The sequence below is a fragment of the Gymnogyps californianus genome, chromosome 28 (genome assembly GCF_018139145.2).
Source record: "Gymnogyps californianus isolate 813 chromosome 28, ASM1813914v2, whole genome shotgun sequence".
Taxonomy (NCBI): Eukaryota; Metazoa; Chordata; class Aves; order Accipitriformes; family Cathartidae; genus Gymnogyps; species Gymnogyps californianus.
This window is the reverse complement of record NC_059498.1, coordinates 425,740-449,990: the sequence shown is the minus strand read 5'-3', so window position 1 is coordinate 449,990 and position 24,251 is coordinate 425,740. Positions and strand designations below refer to the sequence as shown.

The 24,251-nt window shown below is 54.2% G+C and overlaps 1 protein-coding gene, 1 pseudogene and 1 gene segment (V, D, J or C); 2 read left to right on the top strand and 1 right to left on the bottom strand.

Moving 5' to 3' along the window:
* The first annotated feature begins 512 nt into the window (after positions 1–512).
* LOC127026659 (T cell receptor alpha variable 4-like) lies at positions 513–2,186 on the top strand (annotated as a pseudogene).
* Positions 2,187–3,531: 1,345 nt separating this feature from the next.
* On the top strand, positions 3,532–5,372 carry LOC127026658 (T cell receptor alpha variable 12-1-like). The segment is given in 3 exon segments: positions 3,532–3,577; positions 4,360–4,691; positions 5,295–5,372. Coding segments are annotated over 3 exon segments (456 nt in total).
* Positions 5,373–7,000: 1,628 nt separating this feature from the next.
* LOC127026656 (olfactory receptor 6F1-like) lies at positions 7,001–9,904 on the bottom strand. The gene is given in 4 exon segments (XM_050911997.1): positions 7,001–7,945; positions 9,274–9,330; positions 9,333–9,370; positions 9,715–9,904. Coding segments are annotated over 4 exon segments (1,230 nt in total).
* Between the last annotated feature and the right edge of the window lie 14,347 nt (positions 9,905–24,251).

The window sequence follows — 24,251 nt, the reverse complement described above, 5'->3', positions numbered from 1 at the left end:
CATGGGCACCCTTGTCCTCACACTCCTTCTGCCACACCACAGCTTTTAGGCATCGTGCTGGGACTGCAGAGAGGCCGCTGAAGGGAGGCTCTCAGCCTCCTCTCTGCCATCCGCAGGGAATCCGTGGCTGCTGTTCCCAGCCCCTGAGCTCGCAGACAGCTCTGGGCAGCTGGTCCATCTCCTGGGTGAGGGCCCTGCTGCTGTCCCAGGCTGCCCCTGGTGCTGTACATGCTTCTTCTTGCTGGGGTGGCCTTGCTGGAGGACGGGGAAGTCCAATTCCCAGGAGACAAACTTGTGCCCGTGCAGAGCCCCTGAGCACTCTCAGCCCGGGCGAGACCCCGAGCGGCGGCGGCGCAGGGCTCAGCCCCGGGGCGGAGCTGGCGGCGGCGGAGAGGAGAGGGACAGGGAGGGGGAGGGGGAGAAGGAGAGGAGGGGAGGGGAGGCGGCGGCGCGGCCGTAGCAGAGAGCCGGGGCTGGCGGGGGCAGCGAGGCGCAGGCGGCGGAGCGGCGGGATGCGGCGGTGCCGGGGCGCAGGGCTGGCGGGGCTGGCCGCGGTGCTCCTGGGTGCGTGGGGCTGGCGGCGGTGGATGGGGGCCGGGGCTGTGCCCGGGGTGTTCCCCAGGGAGCCCACCGCCACCTCTTCCCTCTCCTTCTTCAGCGTGTCTTTCCCCTCCCCGCCTCTCCGCCATCCCTCATCCCCCTTTCCAAACCCTCTGAGTCCTCTCTTCTTGTTCCCCCTGTTTCTCCACCACCTCTCTTGGTACGAGCCTGCTTGCATGCACGCCTGCTTTTCCATGCACCCTCTCCTTCCCCTGTGCGTTCAGTAGTTCTTATTGCCCTGAATGTAGCCCCCTGTCCTTCACTGTAACAGCCATTCTCCCTCCTCTTCCTCTCTCCATCCATCCATCCATCCATTCAGGCGCCTGACTTTTGGGCAATCTTTGGTGATCTTTGCCCTTTCCTCCTTCTTTCTCGGCAGTGGCTGCGGGCAGAGCCCAGGTGCAGCAGGAGCCGTCGGCAGAGACCACGAGGGCACCGGCATCAGCATCAGCTGCTCACACCCCAACATACAGACCAGCGAGTTCATCTTCTGGTACCGTCAGCTCCCGGGCCGAGGCCCCGCATTCCTCGTGAGCGGCACTAAAGGGTCCAAAGAGCTGCGGGACCCTGCGGGGCGGCTGTCGGTGGCGGCAGACCGCCGGTCCAGCGCCCTGTGGCTCGCCCGGCCCCGGCGCGGGGACGCGGCGGTGTATTACTGCGCCCTGGGAGACACGGGGAGAGGAGCCGGGGCTGCGGCCGGGCAGGAACCGCGGCGGGCGGGGCCGGGCGTGTGTGTCGGGGGCGGGGGGACAGCCCCGGGCGGGCCCGCCAGGGGGCGCTGCCGCTCCGCCCGCCGGGGCCGCCTCGCCCCGTCCGGCCACGCCCGGCCGCGCCCGGCCCTGTGCCCCGGGGCGGTTCCCGCATCGACTGGCACCGCCACCGTCTTCAGCATCAACCCTGGCACCGACACCGGACTGGCCGAGGCCCCGCAGCCCCGGGCGATGCCCCCGACGCGGCTCCGCCGCCGCCCACTGGGCACAAACCTTCTCCCGCCCCTCGCTCACCCCCGCACTCCCACCGGGACGCACACAGCAATCCCCCGCGACAGTGGCGGAGGAATCGCGACCGCAGCCGTGGCGGTGTCCGGCCGTGCCCGCGAAGGAGCGAGTGCAGCCGCTGGCCCTGCTGGCTCCCGGCGAGGAGCAGCGCCTTTCTGCTCTGCACAGGCAGGCAGGCAGCAGAGATCCTCCTGCCCACGGGCAGCCGGGCAGCCCTCGGTCCTGCCGCCAGAACCGGGCGCTGCTGCTGCTCAACGAGCAGGGGCTGGGGATCTCTTTCAGCCCACTAGCATCGCCAGGCACTGTTGGAACAGAAAGACCCAACTGATACAGTGCCAATACAAGCCGTTGCTTTGAAACCACAACCAGAAGTGGTTTCTTGCTGATAACTTTGTAAAGTTGGCTCAGGTACACAACTGCAAACTGAATCCTACAGCTCCAGCGTCCGCTTCCGGTGTGCACCTGCTGGTGTTGGAAAGTCATCCTGTAGAGCTGGCAGTTCTACCTCAGCACCAGCACGAGAAGGAGATACTGATTGTCACAGACACCGTCAAGTGTGTCCCACAGTGGCTAGTGTTCGGGACATAGAGCTTGTTGCACAGGGTTCCCCTTAACCTCAGATGGAGAGCCTTTGGTGTTGAAGTGGAGTCCAGGAGATAGGAGAGAAGCTTGAGCTGGACACTTGTTGAAAGACACATCTGAGGCTCCAGTTCAGACCTCAGGAGTGAGCCACAAAGAGATCTGCTACGTTGCCCTAGGGGGCTGAAGGTCTGAGGCGAGTGAGAGCTGGAAGGAGGGCTTCCTCCTTCCTCTGGCATGGCAACCTTCCTCTGGGCGTGGGGTCCTGGGCCCAGGCAGTTCCCAGTGAGGCCTGTGTGTCTGTAGGAGCTGACACAGCTGTGAAAGTCCATGTTCACAGGCTTCAGAGGCAGAGAGGCAAGGTTTGGCCCTCTTCCCTGCCTCAGCTGGGGACTGTTGTGGCAGCTATAGGTGTATTACAAGGGAACTCCTGGCAGGTTTGCAGTCATTGGAGAGCAGAGGGCAGCCCACCATCCTTCTGCCATGGCCTCGGCTGAACAACAGGACCCTGAAGGCTTTGTGGGAGCCGGGTTGTGAATGGGGGCTGCTATGCTAATAACCTGCTTGCTGCAGTCCCCGCCAACTGCGTGAGCAAAGGGCCCCGGGTGAGAGGTGGCAGAGGAGCCCTGCTCCAGGCAGCAGGCATCAGAAGACATTAAAATCAAGCAGCCCTTTTGCTTGCCTGGGTATTGGGGTTCTGGGGCCCAGGGTGGGACGAGCAGCTGGAGGCTGTGGGTAATGTGGGTGGGTGAAGGGACACGGAGGGACTGCCTGTACAACAGAGAGCTGTGTTGCCATGTCCTCCCCCTGCCAGAGTGTGGGAGTGTGTCTGTCTCTGGGAGGCTGGTTTGTGCAGCAGACGCTCTTTACAGAGATGTTTCTCTTCCGGTTCCTCCTCCGTGGCCAGAGGCGAAGGGAGAGAGTGTGCGACACCTGGGTCCTGGCACTTCAGTGTGTGCCTGGTGCTCTCTCCATCCAGACAGTCCCAGGGACAGGGCGGACATGGGTGGGTGCAGGGGCGCCTTCTCCACCTCCTGCAGAGCTGGGTGCAGGCCTGTGCAGCTGGCTAGGTGGTTGATGTCAGGAGAAGTTCATGAGGGTTGTCTGTCCCTCTGATGGACAGGACTTAAACCCTGAGTCTGTTATCTCTCTAGAGAGCCTTCTTGTGGTAGAGGTTGGGGGACAGACCCAAAGAGGCCTGCCTGGAGCAGCAGGGAGAGAGTTTTGCTCCACCCTCTGGGCTGTGGTTTGGAGGCCTCTTTGATCTGGCAGAGGCAGAAGAAGAGGTGACGTTGCAAGCCTCAGGTCCCTCATGCTGGCAGTCCCTGGGCACCCCATGAAGGGAGAGCATGACATGGTCCTGATTTTCCTGGCAGCACTGGTGGGACTGGCAGACTTTGGTGAGATGTGACTTTCACGTTGGGGAGAATGAGGCAAGAGTTTGCGCAGTGGGTGGTGGAAGGGAGGAGACGTGAGTCCTGACTCCCTGGGCGATCTGGGAGTGTTTCTGCAGACGGGTATGGCAAATAATCTGGGAGATGTCATGAGAAATGGGCATCAGAGGAGCAATCAGACCTCACCTTGAATTTGCAGGTACTGAGCATTCTTGAATGTGCTGCTAATACATATGAAGCCTGAGAGAGGGAAAGATGCTAGGGAACGGAGCGATGCGGCCTATAGGAGCTTCTGTCCTGGAGGTATTGGATAAAATGCTACTAATCTCTGTCGGGATGGTCATAAACCTTGGGGGACAGAGAAGGCTAACTCGATGCAAGAAGAGCTGAAATGCCATACAAGGACAGGGCAAGGGCAGAGGACGCGGTGTGTCATATGGAGGAACTGTTCTAGCAAGAAGATAGCAAGAAAATGTAGTCAGAGGTGGGAGAGGAAGAGCTCCTGTCTTCTGCTGCTGAAGGAGAGACCAGCAGTTAACACAGATCGGAGGCAGATATGGAGAGAATCAGTGGACTGAAAGACCAGTGAGTATTGCTGAAAAGCAGGATGATCTGGGGGGTGAGGAGGGGCAAGAACCTGCAGAAAGAAGCGTGCAGGGACAAACCGCTCAGCATTTCAGAGGCTAGGAAAAGTGAGCTGGAAAGTGGGGAGAGTGAGCAAGCTGATGAAGTGATAGACGGACAGGTACACAGGCAAGCAAAGCTGAAAGCCCTTTCTGGCTTTACAGGTCATGCCCAAAAGGACTCTGTGCTCCAGTTTCCAGCAGAAATGACCGTCCAGGCAGGACACAGCACAGCTCTGCACTGCAATTTCTCCACCAGCTATGCCAACCCCTCCATCTTCTGGTACCAGCAGCGCCAGAGCCAGCCCCCTCAGATGCTGCTGCGGGTGGACAAATGGAAACCTCAGGCGGATTCAGGGAGGTTCTCCTCTGTGCTGTCTGCGGAGACCTCCCAGGTGCTTCTGAATGTGCGGGATGCCGAGCTCCAGGACAGCGCTGCCTATTTCTGTGCACTGAGCCCACACTGGTGCCCACAGCATGCAGCACTGCACAGAAACGTGGGTGGTGCTCTGAGGAGCGGTTCCCTCCCTGCCACTGCTTGCATGTAGCTCTGAGGTCAGCCTGCCCAGCAGCAGCACCTGGGGGCTGTGGTGAGGCTGAGCCTCTGCCTCCCCCGCCTGTGCTGCTGTGAAGCACGTGCCAGCGTGACTTGTACAGCTGCGTCTAGATCCAGGGTCTTCGATGATGAAAAGAGTCCAAGACACCTGACTTGAGGCAGACCCGTTGGAGGCTACACCATAAACAAGCCAAACCAGGCTTGTAAATGCCCTCTGCTTAAAACAGCTGGTACACTGGAGTGAGTACTCAGGGCAAGTAACCTATCAGCTTGTCTTCCTGTTCCCTTTCCCTATGCCTCCACTGATGGCCATAGCTGGAGAACGAAGCTTGTGGTAGGAGGCACAACTGCTCTTACGGTTTTGCCACGTGGCCATAGTAGCCCAAGAAGGGAAGAGCCCTTCCTTGCCCTGCATCTGGGTGTCAGCAAGTGAAAAAGACCCATCAGCCAGACACTGGGCAGGATTCTCTGTTCAAACCCTTCCCGCACTCATCCACTGTCGGAGAGTGGTCCCGCTCTTTTACCTGTCTCTTCTCCTTCTCAGGGAAACCGCCAGTGCTCAGCTGGGAGGAACCCCTATGTCCCTGAGTCCATGCTGGTTTCTCTGTCCAACAGCTGGTAATCACATCTCAGTGATCTTGTCTCCTCCCATAGGCAACAGGAATGGTTCTGGGGACCTGTTCTCAGGCAATCCCACCCCAGCACTGCATGTGGCAGCTCAGCTGGAGGGTGCTGGCTTTCCACCTGGATGCCACCCTATGAATTGGAGTCTGTTGCTCATGGAGCATCATCCAGTTCAGCTGAGAAAGCCCAGGGTACTTGGTGGTTGTCCTAGTGCTGTTCCAGGACGGCCTGCCTCTCGCAAGTGACATGGGTCTGCTCTGCCAGCCCTGTTGGAGGCTTTGCACGCCCCTATTTATCTCAGAGGGCTCTAGGCAGCGTTGATGGGGAATTGACGGCAGCCCTCAGTGTCCTGCACTCCGCTGTGTCTCAGGTCCCTTGGCCATTTCAGGTCCTGCTTTGGGTTGCTCGCCAGGGCTGCAGAGGTGCCTGGGCCTGGCTGCAGGTCTAAGAGCCAAGTGCCCAGGACAGGTGGACACAGGACAATCACCTCCAGAAGCACCACTGCTTCCAGAAGGAAGGGACAAGTAGACGTTCAGTCCGGACTCAACCATCTCACTCGGAGAGCTCTACCCTCAGGTGAAATCAATCCCACGCTGTTCACAAAAGTGTATCTGCCGTGTTGATGCCTCCTCCTTATGCAGTGGTCGCATGGATTCCCTTCACTGTCAGTGTGCAGAAAGAAGAGCTTTGAGAACGTGATTCATCTGTTCTGAAATGAAAATCATAGGAAGGGGAAAATCAAGTGCCCTTTGGAAGGGCTAATGTCCTCCCAATGAGTGTAAAGAGAGACTTGCTACCCAGCCAGCCTTTCACAGCTCTGCAGTTTGGGGGCTTTGCCAATCATCACATTAAAGTGTTTCCACGACGAGGCCCAAAATGGGTGGAATGATGGACTGTTAAGAACTGATGTGGGGTTTTAGATGTGGAAATGCCCTGATGCATCTCGCATGAAGCAGAGCAATTTGCATATTTTTAAGTAAAAATTTAAAAGTACATTCAGATACTGGATAGAGGGAAGGAAGGGGAGTGTAAATTTTGTTGGCTGTCTTATGCTAGGAATAATGGCTAGAGGTAGAGATCCCAGACATTACCAAATTTTATCTGGAACCAAAGCATGATTCTGTGAAACAGCCGCAAGAACGGGGCATAGATGCATCCAGAAAATGTCAGACTAAACGGAGAAATACATGCCCATTTCCTAAAGCAATGAGCCAGCTGCTGGGACTTCTTCAGGGGATTCAGATGAATCCCTGACAAAATGGAGTACTTCTTAGCAAACTGGAATACAAACCTGGGGGAGGACCACTCCTCCAGTGTTCTGTCGGAGAACTGTTTCTGGGTGGGGTTTGGGACCTTTTCCAAGCGCTGGTCTTTACAGCACTGTGAGGCATTCTGAGTTTACCCAGGAGTGAACAGAGGGAGGTGGGACTGTTAGAATGGAGGCTCAGGCCAGCCTAAGATGGCTGTAAGGTGAGTGAGATGAGCTCACTGGGGAACTGGTGGCTTCTCACTACCTGTGATGCCCAGGTGCGCCTACACTTTGGTGAGGAACTTGCGCAGGGTAGAAGTCATGGGAGGGAGGGGATGAATCTGTTTGCTCCCACTGAGGCCCTTTGAAAAGCCACTTCACTTTTTCTGGAAAGCCCACCCCAGAGCTTGCTTCACTTCCTTGTTCCTGAGTGTGTAAATGAAGGGGTTCAGCAAAGGAGTTACAACTGTGTGAAAGGTAATCACGCGTTTGTTCAGATCCAGGGAGTTCTTGGCTGACGGCTTGACATACAGGAACACGGTGGAGTCATACCAGATCGTGACGACACTGAGATGGGCAGAGCAAATGGAAAAGTCCTTTTTCTGGCCGTGGGCTGACTGGAGTCTCAGCATGGAAGAGGTGATGTACACATAGGAGATGAGGGTGACCACACAGGAGGCCACCACAGCAATTATGGAGACAAGGAAGGTCACTAGCTCCACAGGCCACGTGTCACTGCAGGAGAGGGCAAGGCAGGAATCTATATCGCAGAGGAAATGATTGATGACATCTGGCCCACAGAACGTCAGCCTGGATGTCAGAAAGGTCAGCAGTGAGATGGCCAGAAAGCCTCCCAGCCAGGAGCTGAGCACCAGCTGAGAGGACAGGACGCTGTTCATGAGGGAGCTGTATCTCAAGGGGTAGCATATGGCTGAGGAGCGGTCATAGGCCATGACAGACAGGAGAAAACACTCAGTGGAGCCTAGGGGGAGAAGAAAGAACAACTGGAGGATGCAGACACTGAAGGAGATGGTCTGGCTAGTCCCCAGCATGACTCCTATGGCTTTGGGAACAATGCCCACTGTGTAGCAGATCTCCAGAATGGAGAGATTACAGAGGAAAAAGTACATTGGGGTATGGAGGCTGCTGTTCATCCACGTGAGGGCTATGATGGATGCATTGCCTATTAGTGTCAGGGAGTACGTCAGTGCAAATACTATGCCAAGGGAGACCTGGGAATGCCACGCGCCTGGAAAGCCAAGAAAGATGAATTCTTCCACACCTGTCCCATTTGCTGTGTGCCCCCAAGTGTTGAGGTCCATCTGCAAAGACAGGAATGTTTCTGTGAGAGTTTGCATGCCTGTGCTGGTCCTTCAGACGCTACTAGTAGTGAAAGAAAGCCATCGTCCCTGAAAAGCAGTTGGTGCAGAGCACGGGAAAACAGCATCAAAACCTAAGTTAAAATGGTCAGGGAAATCCTTTGCTGCAGAAGCACATTTGGACAACTAGATCTGACCCTGAAGGTCAGGCCTACACCATCAAATAAACATGGAGAATTATTTATCGGATCAAGTGCAGGCCTCTCCTTTAGAACATGGTGAATGCAATTGCTTCCCTGAGATGAAAATCCCATTTAGGAAACTGTGGATGGCAGGCTGAGGGGCTCCAGCTACGTGAAAGGCTGTTGCAGAGGAAGGGAATAACATACCTGCACTCTTCAAGGCAGGAAATCCTGAGTTGCAATCTCTGCAAATGAGACTGAGGGAACAGATCGCTGTCATGACAACATGGCACTGGAAGAGATTTTGTCACCTCTTTGGTTGATCACAGGGGTTTCCAGCTGAGCTGCAGAATACTGGGGCAGCAGCACAGGGCAGCAGGCTAGCATGACAGTCATTACTCAAGGACTTGTGGTCTTGCATATTTGCTTTCTTCCAAGTCTCAGCACAGGAAACTTTTGCAAATACCTCCATTACCTCCACTGATGTCTGCTTCTCAGCCTAGCTACTAGGGGTAAGACTCACCTCTTTGTAATTTTGTCATCTCAGAGTCAGGGGAGGGACTTCTGCTGACCAAGTGGAAAGATGTATGATGAAATACCCTTATCTCAGCTCCCCAGCTTACCCCCCCTTCTTTGGACAGAGAAAAGGCACTGGGAAAGAGACATGGCTCATCTTGCCTCACATACATGGCTAAAAGCCCTCTGGAAGTGCCAGGTTGCCTCTGAGGACTAAGGCAGGAGTCTAGCGAGCAGCTTAGATGAATAAGTCGGACATCTCAACTTGGGCAGAGATATCCATGTCTCAGTGGTCAAAGGCAAAATTCTCTGAGCTGAGTCCCCTCCCAGGTAGCTCTGCTGAGAAGCCAGGTGAACCAAGGGGTTTCATCTATGCCCTCCCTGGAGACAAGGGAGGATTCTTGATCAGTTCTCTAGGGCAGAACCGATCTCATCCTCAGGTGGGTATCTAAGACAGATGGAGCTGAACCACCATCTGAAGGATCCCTTTCTCTCCTTTCTTCCTCCTTAGGAATTCACATGCCAGAAATCTCATGTGGCTAAAGAGCAGAGAAATCCCGCTTAATCTGGCTCTCCTTAAATGTGCAAAGCATTGGAAGTCTATGCTAGAGGTCTTGGGCCGGCTTCACTCACCAGCTCAGCCAATGGAAATGATCCAAACGACATCTCTTCATGCACCATCCTCCAGACGAAGCCATGAAGCCATGGTCTGCTTGGCTGAGGGAGAACACTGGAAAGGGGTTGATTTATTGGAGGAGCTCTGGATGCAGTGATGTCAGGAGAAGTGTGGATGAACAGCTCTCACCTTGCTGACTCACTTCCAGCTGTACACAACTGCCTGCCGTTGTTTCCTCTCCATCTGCCTAGTAGGCATTGACAGCTTGTGCTCCCGATTTTCTTGCCCCCTCACAGCCACCACTCTGCTTCCACACAGGGGGGCCTTGTGTGCACACACACAGTGTAAACTCTCTCCAGTTTAGCTCCATATAGTGAGAGCATGCATCAGAGTGTCACCAGCATTGTTAGCATAAGAACATCCCCACACCCACCTCATTAACACACTGAAGCTCAAACTGGCCACACTGAGGAGACGGTTTTCTGTTTTCCCTCTGTGCGCCACAGGGAGTTTGATCTCGGCGGGATCTCGTGGGCTTGTTGGAGATGGGTAATGCTCTCTCTTCACACAGGCCAAGTAAGGAACAGCCACACAGCTCTCTAAGGCATGGCCAGTTGCTGACATGCAGGAGATGTCTGAAATAGACATGTCCCAAGCGACTGGAAATGTCAAGTATTCAGTGCTGGATACTAACGTGGTCTTGAAACCTCCAGGGTGGGAGATAACTAAAGGCAACTATGGACACATGAATACAGAGAGAGTAAGGGAAGGGGTTCACCTACCTCATTTCCGAGCCTCTAACGGCAGTTAAGGCCTAAGCCTTCAGTCTTCATTGAAGTGAAGATCTAAGTAAAGATCTAAGTGCAAAGTCAGACAAGACATGAGTAGGGGGAAATTGCCTCCAGAGCAGTTGTCTCCAGGTGAGCTCCTCATCTTTGCTCCACTGGTCATCAGCAGAGAGAAATAGGCACTGTCAAACCTCAGTTCACCCTGTCTCATACAGATCCGGCAATCCATGCCTTACAAGCACCTACTTTTCTTCTGTTGGCACTCAAGATAGACTAGACAGCTGGCTTAGACAACACACACACACACACACACACGTCTTGACCTCTAGGCATCTAGAGTTAGTTGAGAAGACTCACACCCAAAGAAAGGCTGTCTACACTGTCCAGGGCCACTGCACAGGTGTTGGACTTGACAGAGTCATCTTCTGCGAGTCTTGTGTCCAAAGCTTCAATGTGGTTGAGGTGAGACGTGATCTGCACTTGGTGTGATGGGGAGATGCGGCTAATGAGAGTAAGGTGCCCAGCTTGAGCCCATTCACCCAAATAAAAGCTTTCTCCCTGCTACCCATCTGTCCTCGAGTACCTTGGACATGGATATGGTGTTTTGCCATGGGATGGAGGTACTTGGAAGGCTAAGGAGATGTGGGCTTACTGCTCAGTGAGGATGGGGACCTGGTGACAAATGAGAGGGAAAAGGCTGATGTACTCGATGCCTATTTCTCCTCAGTTTTTACTGGTATGGCTTCTCCTCAGGCCTACCACATCCCTGAGCTTCCCTGCGGCCTCTCTGGGAATAAAGCAGCATCCCCAGTAGAAGAAGAAAGAACTAAGGAGCTCTTACTATCATTTGGATGTACACAAGTTCATGGGATCTCATGGGATGCATCCAAGGGTATTCAGGGAGCTGATTGGACAGCCCCTGCTCAGCCCCTGGAAGGAAGATGGAGCAAATACTCTCAGAAGCCATTCCTAAACTCATGAAAGGCAAGAAGGGGATTGGGAGCAGCTCACATGGGTTTGCTGAGGGCAAATCATGCCTGAGCAACCTCATTGCCTTCTGTGAGGAGGTGACTGGCACTGTGGGGAAGGGGAGGGGCACTGGCTGGGGTGTACCTTGGTTTTAGCAGGACCCTTGACATACCCTCATGGGTGCACACATTCCCCTGCATACTCTGTATCAGAGCAACTTGATCTCCCTCAGCAATACACCACAGGCTGTTCCTTGCATTACCACTCTTGCCATTCTGCAAAGCAAAGCATCTTCCAGAGCCCCAGACCCACCTCCTGCCACCCCAGCACAGCTCCAGCCATAGCAAGAGCAACACCCTTCACCAAGAGCTCATGGGGCTGCTGACCCCTCAGGGCCTCCTGCCTTTCTGGGCATTTGTGGGCAGAGACACAGCAAGGCAAGGCCTGATGGTCACTGGCAGGAGAGCAGCAGGGATGACTTCCTCAGCTCCAAGGGATGGTGCCCAAAAGAGGAGCCACTGCAGGGTGTCCCAGCCTCCCATTCGTCTGTGAATGGAGAAGGGTCTCCTTGTGCCCTCACCTCCCTTGCACCCCAGAGCAACACCCTTCTCCTTTGGCACCTTCGGGAGTGTCCAGAGGGGGAAGGACCACATGGAGGCCAGGCTTGAATGCAGCAGAACTTTAATGAGTCAAAAGAAGGAAACAAAGTCACTCCAAGTGCAGGACAACAGTACAGGAATCCCCAGAGGCAGCCGAGAGTCTGCAGTCCTTGGCCATGGATGATGTCCGTCTGCCTGCCCCATAGAGGGAGAGGAGACAGATGGTCCCCACCAGGCTGGTCTTGGGGGAACCTTGTTGCCAAGCAGAACTGAAGCAAACAAAGAAGAGGGAGAGAAAGACATGGTCAGTCAGCTTTCCTGAAAACAACACTGAAAAATCTTGATGCTCTACCCAGCACCATGTTCTGAGTTCCCCAAGGTTTCTCTGTGGGGCCGTTGCCAGCACCTTTATCAGAGGAGACACCTTCTGCCACAGTAGCGGCTGGAAATGCCAGGGAGTATGTGGACTATGTGGAAAAAATGTATCTGGTGCCTGCCAGTTAGCTGGAGCAGCTATGGGTGCTGCCATTAGCCGGGGAAGACATGAGGGCTGATACAGTCTAGTCTTTGGGTGCTGACGTGAGGAACATTCCCCAGCAACCAGGTTTGGTGGCCTACGAGAAAGCTAAGGGGTGTACGGCTGCTCTTCAAAAGTACTTGTCCCACGAGAAGCAGAGCGATCAGAAAAGAGGGGAAATAAAGTTTACTGTTGAAACTAAAATATTCATAGAATCATGGAATCATAGGATGGTTTAGGTTGGAGGTCATCTAGTCCAATCCCCCCTGCTATGGCAAGTTTATGTTCATAAAATCTTTAAACTTTGCTGTCTGTGGTGTCCATTTAAAAAACACATTGGAGTGGGGTGGGGTGGGGTGGGCTGAGCTTAAAGAGCACACGCCCAGCCTTGCAGCTGAGTTGGAAGTTGTATTTACAGAACACATTTGTGAAAGTTGCTGCAAGGGATTCTGGTCTGGGTCTTCTGAAACATAGTTTGAGTAGCTGTGGCCATGAGGAAAGCTTCATCTTCATATTTTCCAAAATGCATCAGCATCTGATCATTTTGTACTAGATTGTTAGAATACAGTTTTGAAATCTGTTCAAAAGGTAATCCCTTGCTATGGTGATGTAGGAAAAAGACATAGTGGTATGTACAGGCCGTGGAGGGGGATGCTGCAGTTGCTTCCTCTGGAAAGCGATATCCGTAGCATTGTGATTTAAAAAGGCCATGATGCTTTCAGGAAAGAGAGCACTGCTTGGAGGGTAACCATACGAGTCAAAAAACTCTGTGTGGTTCTGATGTGCCAAGAAAAGTGCTAGCCGGTGCTCTCCAGGCTGGTTATATGGCCGCGTATTCATCACCACGCTCACTGGCCTTGGAGAAACATGGGCTCTAGGGAGCCAGTTGCTCGGCTAAGCACCTAGAAATGTTTCCCTGGTGTAGGGCTCTGCTGAGAATAAACAAGAGAGCTGGTCCATCTCAGACTTCTATTTTAGATAGGAGATAATTCTATCCCAGAAGCATCTATTGATTATTGCCGTAATCTAGGCAACAGATGTGAAGAAGGTCTCAGTCGCAGGGTCAAGGCTGGCGCTGGGGCTCAGGCCAAGGCCAGACTCAAGAAAGGACGAAGTGAAGGCTCGATCCAGCAACTGCCGTGGACTATCTAGGAGGCTGGCCAGGCCAGGAGGACAACAGTAGCTCAGGCCAGACACAGGCACAGATGGGGCAGAGCTGGGGCAGGCCTTTGCTATGCCTGAGCTCTCACGGAGACCCTGGGCCAGGGACCAAGCCGGAGTAGGATCCATGGTTGCATTGGGTCTAGATGAGCTTGTTCATGATGCTCGTCGCCCCTGTGTTAACACCTGACCCCGCACCGCCTCCCACAGAACCTGGCCTGGGGAGAGGTTCCCCCAATCCTCACCCGATGCAGGAATCACTCTGTCCTCCAACCTGTCCTGTGGTGCTGGCAGTGTGTGGGGTTTGCATGAAGGCAAACCCCCACACCACAGGGCCCCAGGGTCTGCAGATGTGGGAAGACCCCGGCCTGTGTGTGGGGAGCAGCAGTGCTGCATGGAGCACAAGGGCCACTTCAGCCCCAGGTCTCTGGGAACGCTGAAGGAGCTTGGTGCCTGGGGGAAGGCACCCCAACGTGTGCCCTATGGTTGGGCTGGTGCGTGCCCTGTGCCATTCAGGGACAGCTCACAGATCCTGCTGAGTGCAGAATGAAATCCCACTGTCAGTGGCATGTCTCTGTGGAGCTGAGGGCATCTGTTCTCACACAGCACCTTTGCAGACCAGAGTTGGGTTGTGGCACTTGTGGGGCTGTAGGGTTCCCGGGGCTCAGGAAAGCCGTGCTTGAGGAAGACAAGGCAGCACAGAGCAGTGTTGCACGTTTGGGCACCAGTCACTGTGCTGGGCCTGCCTTCACCAAGGAGGTGTTGGGTTCACAGGGACAGGGGACTCCAGTGTGTGGCCTGCTGTAGCTGATACCAATACTAACTTGTGAACACCTCAGCCCTACACATGTAGGCAACAGGTGGACCATGCCTGATGCTGTGCTGAAGGGTGATAGGGCTGCACGGGGAAGCTGTACCTGCTGCCCATGCCCAGGCATGCTGGCCATGCTGACCCCTAGATCGGCTGATGGAGGCCAGGGACAGGTGGAGTAGGGACTGTGGGCCATCCCCAAGGCTATTTATCCATTCCCAATTTCTGCCATCCTTTGGGAACACACTAGGGTTGTCTCCCTCACCTTCAGGAAGCAGTGCCTGAAAGAGGACTCGCTGCAGTGTGTCCCAACCTCCAATGCCTCTAGGAGTGATGAAGGGTCCCCCTGTGTCCCCACCTAATTCCCCTCCAAAGCAATGGCTTTCTCCCTCGGCAGTCAGTATACAGATGAAAGACAACCTAAGGGACACAGGCAGGGTTGCAGCAATTTTTAATGAGTCTAAAGAGGGAAATGAGGTCACTCCAAGTGGAGGCCCCCGTTGCGGAGGAGCACGATCAGCCAGGAATGTGTTTCCCTTTTCCTGTGGCAGAGTTCCCACAGGGCATCTGTTGACCTGCCCGGCAAAGGGAGACAGGCTAGCAGGTCCCTCCAGCCTCGTTGCTGGGGTCCTCACAGCAGGCTTTGACGCGAGCACAAGACAACAAAGAAAAGGGAGAAAAAAGGTGAGTGGAAGACAGGAAAGGTAGACGTTGGCCATGTTTTCAGAGAGCCCAGGTTGGCCCCTTCCAGACTTGCCCTTGCAGGGCAAGCCAGAGATGACCAACTAGTCCGAAAAGAATGGTCTGAAGTTTGATCCTTTGTCCAGCAGCATGTTCTGAGTTCCTGGGGGTCCTTAGGGGAGGCCGTTGCCAGCATCTTTAGCAAGGGCGGCATCTGCTGCCACAGTAGCGGCTGGTAATGCAGGAGAGGTCACAGCACCCAGAGGTGATGGGCACTCCCTCACAGCTGAGGATGCTGCCAACAGCAGCGGAGGTGGAGGAGCCCACAACGGTGTTCTGTGGGAAGGAGCTGAGGATGGGGCCGGGCAGGGTCACCACCACGGGGGAGGGCTCGATGACGACAGTGGAGTTCTGGCACTGCCTGACACAGGGCTCATTGCAGCTGTTGGCCAGCGGGGTCGGGCCGCAGGGCTGGCAGGGCTGGCACTGGTTGTAGCAGGACATGTCTTGGATGCCTGAGGTGCACCTGGGAGAGAGGGCAGGGAGGAAGAAAAACATGGGGATGCGTGAGGAGCAGCCTGTCACCACACCATGAGGAAGCCAAAGAACATGCAGGGCCAGGAGATGGAGGCTGTGCAGAGATGTATGAGGGCTTTTGGCCTTGTCCTGCCAGGGCCCAAAAGGAGCTACCAGCTCCTATGCAGCTACTGCCTAGCCCCTGAGTGCAGAAGCCACCTCAGTACAGTCCCAGCTTCCTTCCGTGCCTATCCTTCTCCCCACTTCCCTCTCCCATGACAAGCAGCCCCATGATTTGGCACAGAACAAAGCCAGCGTCAGCTGAGAGGCCCATTGAAGTGAGACCTCCTTTTTGAGAGAGCAGAGAAGGAGAAGGGGCTTGAGACTCACCTGACTGCCAAGGAGAAGGAGGCAAGAGAAGTGGATGAGAGAGCGAGGAGCTGGGCTGGCTTTTATCATGGACCTTTACTGCCCCAGGCTGCCAGAGGCATCCCTTGTAGAGGTGATTATTTTCTGACAAGCTCATCTTGAATGCAAAACATCCCAGCTAATGCTATGGCTGTGTTTTGGCTTCCTCAATCACTGTCTTTTCATTTCCTGCTTTATGCCAGGCACATTCCCCAGAGAAGGCGTCTTTTGTGTGACAGGATGAGATGGCCAAGCATTTCCGGTGCAAAAGACGTCCGCGTGGGCAGAGAACTCATCTCACATGCTGGAAGAGTCCACTAAAGGACACTCAAGACAGACTAAACAGCTGGCTTAGACAACACACAAACACACACACGCACAGAAACAGACACACCCCTCCCAGACCTCTAGTCATCTAGAGTTAATTGAGGAGACTCAAGACACCCAAAGAGAGGCTATCTACACTGTCCAGGGCCACCGCACAGGTCTTGGACTTGACAGAGTCATCTTCTGCAAGTCCTGTTTCCAAGGGTTCAGCGTGGCTGAGGGAAGATTCATCTGCACTCGGTGAGAGCAGGGGATGCAGCTGATGAGAGTAACGTGCCCAGCTTGAGCCCATTCACCCCCACAAAAGCCCTCTCCCTGCTATCTGTCTGTCCCTGAGTACCGTGGACATGGATATGGCCTTTAGACATGGGATGGAGTTGCTTGTAGGCTCTCGTAGGACAGGCTGTGGGTTCACTTCTGATGGCATGATGAAGCAAGCCATGCACACGTGACCAGGTAGGCAGGCCCTGCTGTGAGCTTATGCTAGCTGGGGAGTTCAGAGGCCACCATTGGTCAACTGCAGGATCAGTGTCTCCAGAAAGATGATTTGTCCCATTTACCGTGCCCGTCTGCTTTGGGATGGGATAAGTCCCATGTGTGAGCTGATGTCTCTTCACTGACTGTGGGAACACTACAACCCTGCGAATTGTTTATTGCATGTGAACAACTACTAGCAGCTTTCACATCCTTGTTTCTTAGGGTGTAAATCACGGGGTTAAGCAGGGGAGTAAGAGTGGTGTAAAGCACAGCCACCACTCTGTCTAGTGACCCTTTTGAGGTCACTTCCCATGAAGACACACAGGCCACAGAAACAGGCCATAGCAATGAAATGGGAAGCACAGGTTGAGCCAGCTCTGTGCCTGCCTTCTGCACAGCAGAGCTGCAGGATGGTTCTGGCTCTGCACTTGTAAGAAGTGAGGATGAAGAGGAAGCAGCCGAGGGTCACATCCCCAACACTGAAGATGATCTCGACCTTGTTGGCAGAAGTGCCAGCACAAGCCATGGCCAGCAGGGCTGGCAGAACAGTGAAGAAGTGGCAGATGTGCCTGGGTAATGGGCAGATGTGCCAACGGTAAGCCAAATGGGAGGTGAGTATTGTATGCAGAGCAGGAAGCAGGGAACCGGCCAGTCCTGTCCCTGCCACCAGCCAGATGCACACAGCCTGATGCATGATGGCCCCAGAGCGCAGAGGGTTGCAGATAGCCAAGCAGTGGCCATAGGAGATGAGAGTGCAGAGGAAGCATTGGTCTCTGCCCAGCAGCTGGGAGGAGTACAGCTGGGCCATGCAGCGGTGGAAGGAGATGGGTATGTCCCCTGGCCTGAGGAAGCCCACCAGCACCTCTGGAAGGAAGACGCTGGAGAAGAGAGACTGAAGCTTTTGGCCTTCAGTCATTCTGAGAGATGCTTCATTAGCCATAATTCCCTCTTGATGGAGGACATGGGTGTGGGGATTTCCATTCTTCCACTTCTACACTTTGGTCAAGACATCTGGATTTTCATGCAGCAAATAAGATATGGGACTGTAGTGGCTGCCAAGAGACATTTCCACCGATCCAAAAGGGATGAGGTTTACATGTAAAAGAATCCTCTCCCCCCTGAATGGCAGACAATTCCTGAGCACAAACTCTCGGGGGGCACCAATGAAGCAGTCAAGAGCTCTGCACCCGCTTGCAGCTTTCTTGGGAAGTGCACCCAGTAACCTTGTCCTTGCTGATCTTCACGTTCTCCTGCATGCTCTGTATCAGAGCAATTTGATCTCCCTCAGACATACACCGTTTCACTGTCCCCATGTCTGTGTTGACTGCCCTCAGCTCCCACAGGCTTAGCTCCAATTTCCACCCTTGGCACATTCAGCAGCATGGGCGACTTTTCCCTGCTACTCCTGCCCATGTTGGCAGCTGTTGGCAGTGAGGCCTTCTGAGGTGACAAAGAAAGTTCAGGCTTTCTGGAAGCGACGGGGTAGGGAATATGTCCAAAGGAGACCTGGCCAGAGGGAAAGGGAAGGAGGCAAAGAGAGTGAGGCACCTGGAGAAAAGTCTCTCTGTGACATACCAGTAGGTGGATGAGAAGGCCCATTTCCACCTGGATGGGGTAAGAAAGCTATGGTTTGGAATTCAGGTCTGTCCTTATGCTGGGCTTTACACAAAGACCTGTGAGAGGGTCTTGCAGGAAACACAGGACATCTGGGAGGGCAAACAATAAATAAGTTGCAATATGAGGTCACAAACTGTCTCTTTCCACACATTTTAAGTGACTGGCGTTCTTCTTTACACTCACGTTACATCTGAAACTGATTGCTCATGTGGCCAGTCTTTCCCTTTTCCTTCATGTTTGTAACTTCTCAGGTGTCCTGAGAAATGAATGCCATGACAGCATTGCTGCAGGTGTTGCAGGGAGACCCTTCAAAGACTAAGCTCAACATGGGGCTTCTCCCCAGAGCCTGGACTCAAAAGACCCAGTTTTCTCTGGGGACGGGAGCCTTTCAGTGTCTTGAGGAACTCTGCTTTCCTGAGGAACATCAGCAGAGGATGCTGTCAGGGCATGTGGAAGGTGAGAGCTGCTGGTTCACTAAGGCTATCAGATCAAGTCCCTTTTCCTTTCAAAGGGAAGAAGAAGTAAAAGGGAAAGTGATAAACAAAGCACACAATGACGCCAATCTCTGAGTAAGTGATAAGGGAGACAAGGAGGGAGACCAGAGCTCTGCAGCTGCTAATTGATGGGCCATTAGGAAACTGCAGGTGTAGCTTTGAAGTGGGTCAGCCTGAGCTTTGTAAGTGACAAGAAGTGAGAAGAGGAACATGAGGATTATGGATGTTTGAGGAGGGTCCTGAGGGACTAGGCTACACTTATTAAGGAATGCTTAGGGGAAGGGTGAAAGGTGGGGGGGAATAGAGGATTGGGGAGGAGCAAGGGGAGGCAATAGAGAGGAGGAAGGGCAAAAGGAGCCAGCTACACATAAGCAGAGTCCAGTCAGTGCACTTGTTGGGATGAGCCCTGTGCCTGACCCCTACAGTCCCCCCTGCCTTCTTAATAAATCCTTTCTTAACCATTCTTCTGTGTGACTTCCCACGTGTGAGTGCCAGTAACTGGAGAGACTGGTGTGAAAGAGAGATCTGGGTGCCAGTAACTGGGCAACCAACCAATGGCCATAGGGATTGTAGGCCTGGGTGCCAGCAACTGGATGGACTGCGGGGTGTGCGGCAAGGTCTGGGTGCCAGCAACTGGAGAAGAGGCCTTTCGTCACAGAGGTCTCTGTGCCAGCAGCTGGAGGGACTGGGATGTCAACAAGGTCTGGGTGCCAGCAACTGGAGAAGGAGAAACATGTCACAGGGTGATATTACCAAGCCATAGCAATGTTTGAGGGGTCCAAGAGTGTGGGGGTGATTGTGAGAGGAGGGCTGAGGACCCATGCTGGTATTCGAGAGATACATGAATGTGGGTGTGCTTGTGACTCCAGAGGGTGGTGGTGGGGGGTGTTTTCACTAGGGAACTGCATGTCACAGGCATCCTGGAGACAGTCAGGCAAAGGGCCACTCTGGATGGTGAAGAGACTGGAGCAACTCTCATATGAAGAAAGGTTGAGAGAGCTGGGACTGCTCAGCACAGAGAAGTGTCAGGGGAGAGCTCATTAATGGGTACAAATATTTGGAGGAGGGTGTGAAGAAGGTAGAGCCAGGCTCTTCTCCATGGTGTCCACTGAGAGGACCAGAGGCAAGGGGCACAAAGTGAATCGCAGAAGATTCTATTTGATCATCAGGAATCCCTTTTTCACTGTGAGGGTGGGGAAGCACTGGCACAGGATGCCCAGAGAGGTTGTGGAGTCTCCATCCTTGGAGGCATTCAGAAGCTGTCTGGACATTGTCCAGGACATGTTGTGAGCAGAGACAGAAGCATCAAGCAAGGAGAGACTCCCAGGGTTGTGGTCCTGGGGTCAGCAAGGATGGTTGCATGTTGGGGACTATGGCTCGATTTCTCCTCTTAGCAGAAATGCAGAGATCCTCCTCTTCCTGTACATGTGTACAGAGTGCACAGGGCCCCCCGTCATGCAAATGTTCAGAACGCCGTTGGCTGAGGGAGCCACAGATGTTGCTGCTGGAGGAGGGAGAAACCCAGGAGGAGCACTTCAGGCACAGGAAGAACAGATCATTTCTCTTCCCCGCTTCTTCCTTTGCTCCCCCAACAGAGTCGTTTCTGGCAGCTCTGTTATCTCGGGGCTGGGAGGTGGTTTTCTGACTCTCTCTCACTCAACAAACAGGCGGGTCGGACTCAGCATGCACCTTGGATATCTCGTCCTCACTGTCTTCCTGGGGCAACGGCTGGGTAAGTCCTGCCTTTTCATCAATGCATACTACTCCTTCCCCTGTGGAAACCCTCACCAGCCTTATCAGGTCCATGTCTGGAAATTCTGTGGAATTAGAGGAAAACACTGGGAAATGTCATCTCACATTTGTGGTTTTGTACTGGTTCTCTCAAGATGCTCTTACTGTTGCACAGGAGAAGAGAGGACAGAGAAGAGATACCTCAAACCCTTTCTCCGTCTTTTCTCTCCCCTTCAATCCATCTCTCTCTGCCTCTCTCTTCTCATCCACCTGTGGTCAGCATAGGAGATCTCAGCTGTCTCTGCAGCCTCAAATTTCTCCACTTCCAACACAAAGTAACAGATCCTGTCAAAGCTGCCACTGGGACATTCACTGTGCCGCCTGGCTGGGCCTCCTTGCATGGCTGCCATGGCCTCCAGTTTCCTCCTGGTTGTCAACTCAGCCAGGCCTCCCTCTTTCCAATGTTCAGCTCAGCATTGTATGAGCTCAAGGACCTAGGAGCCCTCGGAGTTGACAGGGATGGGGAAGCAGGATGAATCTTTTTGCCGTAGCTCCTGGGCCCCTCAACCTGCGGGAGGGGTGCTGGTCCCAGCACACAAAGGTCAGGCATGACAGGCTGTTCCTGGTCCTCTGGGCAGTCGCAGACCAGGGAGGAGGAGCAGGGACACAGCACAGCTCTCCTCAGGGTCCACGCTGTGCTGAGTGCTCTGAGCTCCTGCCCAAAACTACCTCCCCCTGGCTGTCCCAGGCCTCAGGATTTTCCTGCAGGACAAGGGACAGAGAGATTTCTCTGCCTGGGTTTTGCATCCACTCCTGGTTTGCTTTCCGGAGCCTTTCCCTGCAGAGCTGCTGACCTTCCCTTTCTTGCAGGCACCATGGGGCAGACCACCGTCACCCAGCAAGAAGGACAAGTCACAGTGAAGCAGGGAGACACCTTCCAAACAACCTGCACATACCAGACCTCCAACTTTAGAGGCTTGCTCTGGTACCAGCAGAGGAAAGGCCAAGGTCCCCAGCTGCTCTCATATCAGGCAGCAGCTGGACGCAAGCCGAGCGGCCGTCTCACCACATCGCTGAACACCACAGGGAAATACAGCCTCCTGCAGCTGGAGGAAGTCGAGGTCTCTGACAGTGCCTTGTACCTCTGTGCTGTGCAAGACACCCTGGTGCAGGGAGCTTCCTTGGCTGTGCAAGAAGCCAGGGGAGGGAGGGCATGTGGCTGTGCAAGGCTGAGCTTGGGGGAAGGGCCCTCAGCTCTCTCCTGGCAGCGCTGCTTGCCCTGTGCACCCACAGCTCTGCAGGCCGAGCTCCTCTTCCAGGAGAGGACAGTGTGAGTGGCTGGAGAGGCAGGAGAAGGTGGTGAAAGAGTCTCAGCTAACCCATGGTGAAAACCCTCATTTGCACCAGGGGTTTTGTGGTTATTCTGCCCAACGGCTTTGGAGAGGTGATGGGCAATGCAGGAGGTTGGGAGAGCTTGTGCATTGCTTCCTTGCTGCTGTTCTTTGCTTTATGGATTTCTCTACTGCACTTTGCTTCCTCAGGTATTCCTGCAGGCCTGTCTCTTAGAGTACCTGCTCTGGGATGTGTCCCTCCGAGGTCAGAGTTCAAAGTAAGATTAAAAAGATAAACAACATGCCATGTGGCAAGGCTCCTTCCTGCAATTACAGGATTACAACAATTTTGGAAGATACTCAGAACTGCTCTGTGGACCCTCCAGTTGCTGCACGGCCATGTGCTGGGATCTGGAGGACGTGCTCTCCCCAGCGCACTCTGCCGGTCCTTGGAGCCCTCCTCAGCCCCTACCTCATGGGCTTCCCCCAGCGCTGCCTCATTTCTTCTGCAGTGGGACCATGCTGGACAACTGTAGCCAAGAGCACAATGGGAGGGCAGACCACCAGGCGGAGACGGGCAACAGGCCCTGCCAGGAGAAGAGCCAGCTTTGAGGAAAGCTGCTTCGTGCGTGCGGGAAGGCCAGTCACTGCAGAGCAGCCGTGGGGGCTTGGGCACTGGCTGCTGTCCTTGAGGCTCCGTGTGTGGTGGGAGCTGGGGGTGTGCGAGAGGCGTGAGGGCCCTGGTGTGTGGCCTGGGCAGGCTGATTTCACCATCAACCTGTGAGTCACCTTAGCCGTGCACATCTTTGTAACTGCTGGGCTGTGCAGGGAACTGTTTTGGGGGGTGGAGGGTGTATAGGTGACCTGTCCTTGCTGTCCTTGCCCTTGGGTGCAGGCCATGCCCTGTCATTCTGGAGAGAGGTAGGAGGATGAGGAGGGAAGGTGAGGCTGTTTTCAAGGCTTTTTCTTACATCACAGCCACTCCTGCATCCTTTGGGGCCATCTTCTGACGGAGCCTCTTTTCCCAGCACAGGGCTATCCAAAGCAGGAAGAATTCCTTCAGCTGCTTCAAGGAGGCTGCTGCCTATCTCTTAAAAGAAAAGCCCCCTCAGCCAAGTTCCGGATACTCTCCGAGTCAGACCATCACCCTTCTTCCCCCTCTCAACAGCACCATGACCCAGCATAGGATGGAGGAGCACACATCTGCACAAACAGAAAAAGGTCGTCGGGAAAGGGCTTCAGACTCACCTGCTTCCCGAGGAGAAGGAGGCAAGAGAAGTGGATGAGAAAGCAAGGAGTTGGGCTGGCTTTTGTGGTGGCCCTGACCTGCCCCAGGCCCAGAGGTAGCCTCTACGGAAGTGGCAATTTTCGGAGGTGCTCCTGAGGAAGGGAAAACATCCCAGCTAATGACATGGGCTGGGTGGTTGTTTTCCTGACAACCCCTGTTCATATCCTGGATAATGCCATATCCATTCCCTCATGGAGGCTTCTTCTGAGGGCTGGGATTGAGAGGCCCAGGGTTTGCGGGGCAGGAATGTGTCAGTGCCCACAGAAGCCTCAGCTCAAGTGCCGGCTGGGTGCAGTGCAGGCAAGGGATGTTGGCCTGGGGCACACTGGTGGCCTGTGGCCGTGTTGACAGGAAGGGGCCTGCAATCCTTGGCTGGTCAGCCAAGGGCTTCCTTGCGTGAGGACGTGCCATGTCTTTCTCTTTCTCTCCCTCCCAACAGGGTCATTCCAGCGATCACTTGTAGGCTGCAGATGGGCTGCACTGCTGGGTGTCATAGACTCTTTTAATCTTTTACCCATGAAAGTAAGCAGCCTTCCCCAGGCTTTGGATATCAAGAGCTGCAAAGGTTATTTGCCCCAGTTTTTAGACGCTGCTCAAAATCAAAGTTATGAGGGTCCTCTACTACCACCGTGTTATTCTGGGGTGGACAGCATGATGCTTGAAGAGAAAATCACTTCTTGGCATGACACAGAGATAATCAAGGGAAGACTTTTGCCTTGCAAAACACTGGAATTGCAATTGCCTACAAGATGTAAAAATGTTGAGGGAGGTCTGCAGTTTGCTTAAGTATTCCCTACCTGATTCTCTCCTTGCAAGAGTACATCTCCCTTGCTCTCAACTTCCTCCCTGGTTTCAAGGACCTAGCATTCCTAAAGATGGATCTTGCTCATAAAGATTGAGGCAAAGAAGGCATTCAGCACCTCATCCTTTTCCGTGTCCTGTGTTGTCAGGCTGTGCAGCATCAGAGAAGGCCCAATCATTCGGCTGTGGGACCACATTTCCCCTAGCCTTCCTTTTGCCACCTGTGTCCTTACAGAAGCCCTTCTTGTTGCCATTGACATCTGTTGCTGGATTCAGTTCCAGCTGGGCTTTGGCTTTCCTACCTCATCCCTGCATGCTTGGACAGTGTCTCTGTGTTCCTGCCAGGTTACCCGTCCTTACTTCCACCTCTTGTATGCTTCCTTCTTGTGCTTTGGTTTTGCCAGGAGCTCCTTGTTCATCCACAGTGGCCTCCAGGCATGCTTGCCTGACTTTCTGCTCATTGGGGATGGTCTGCTGTT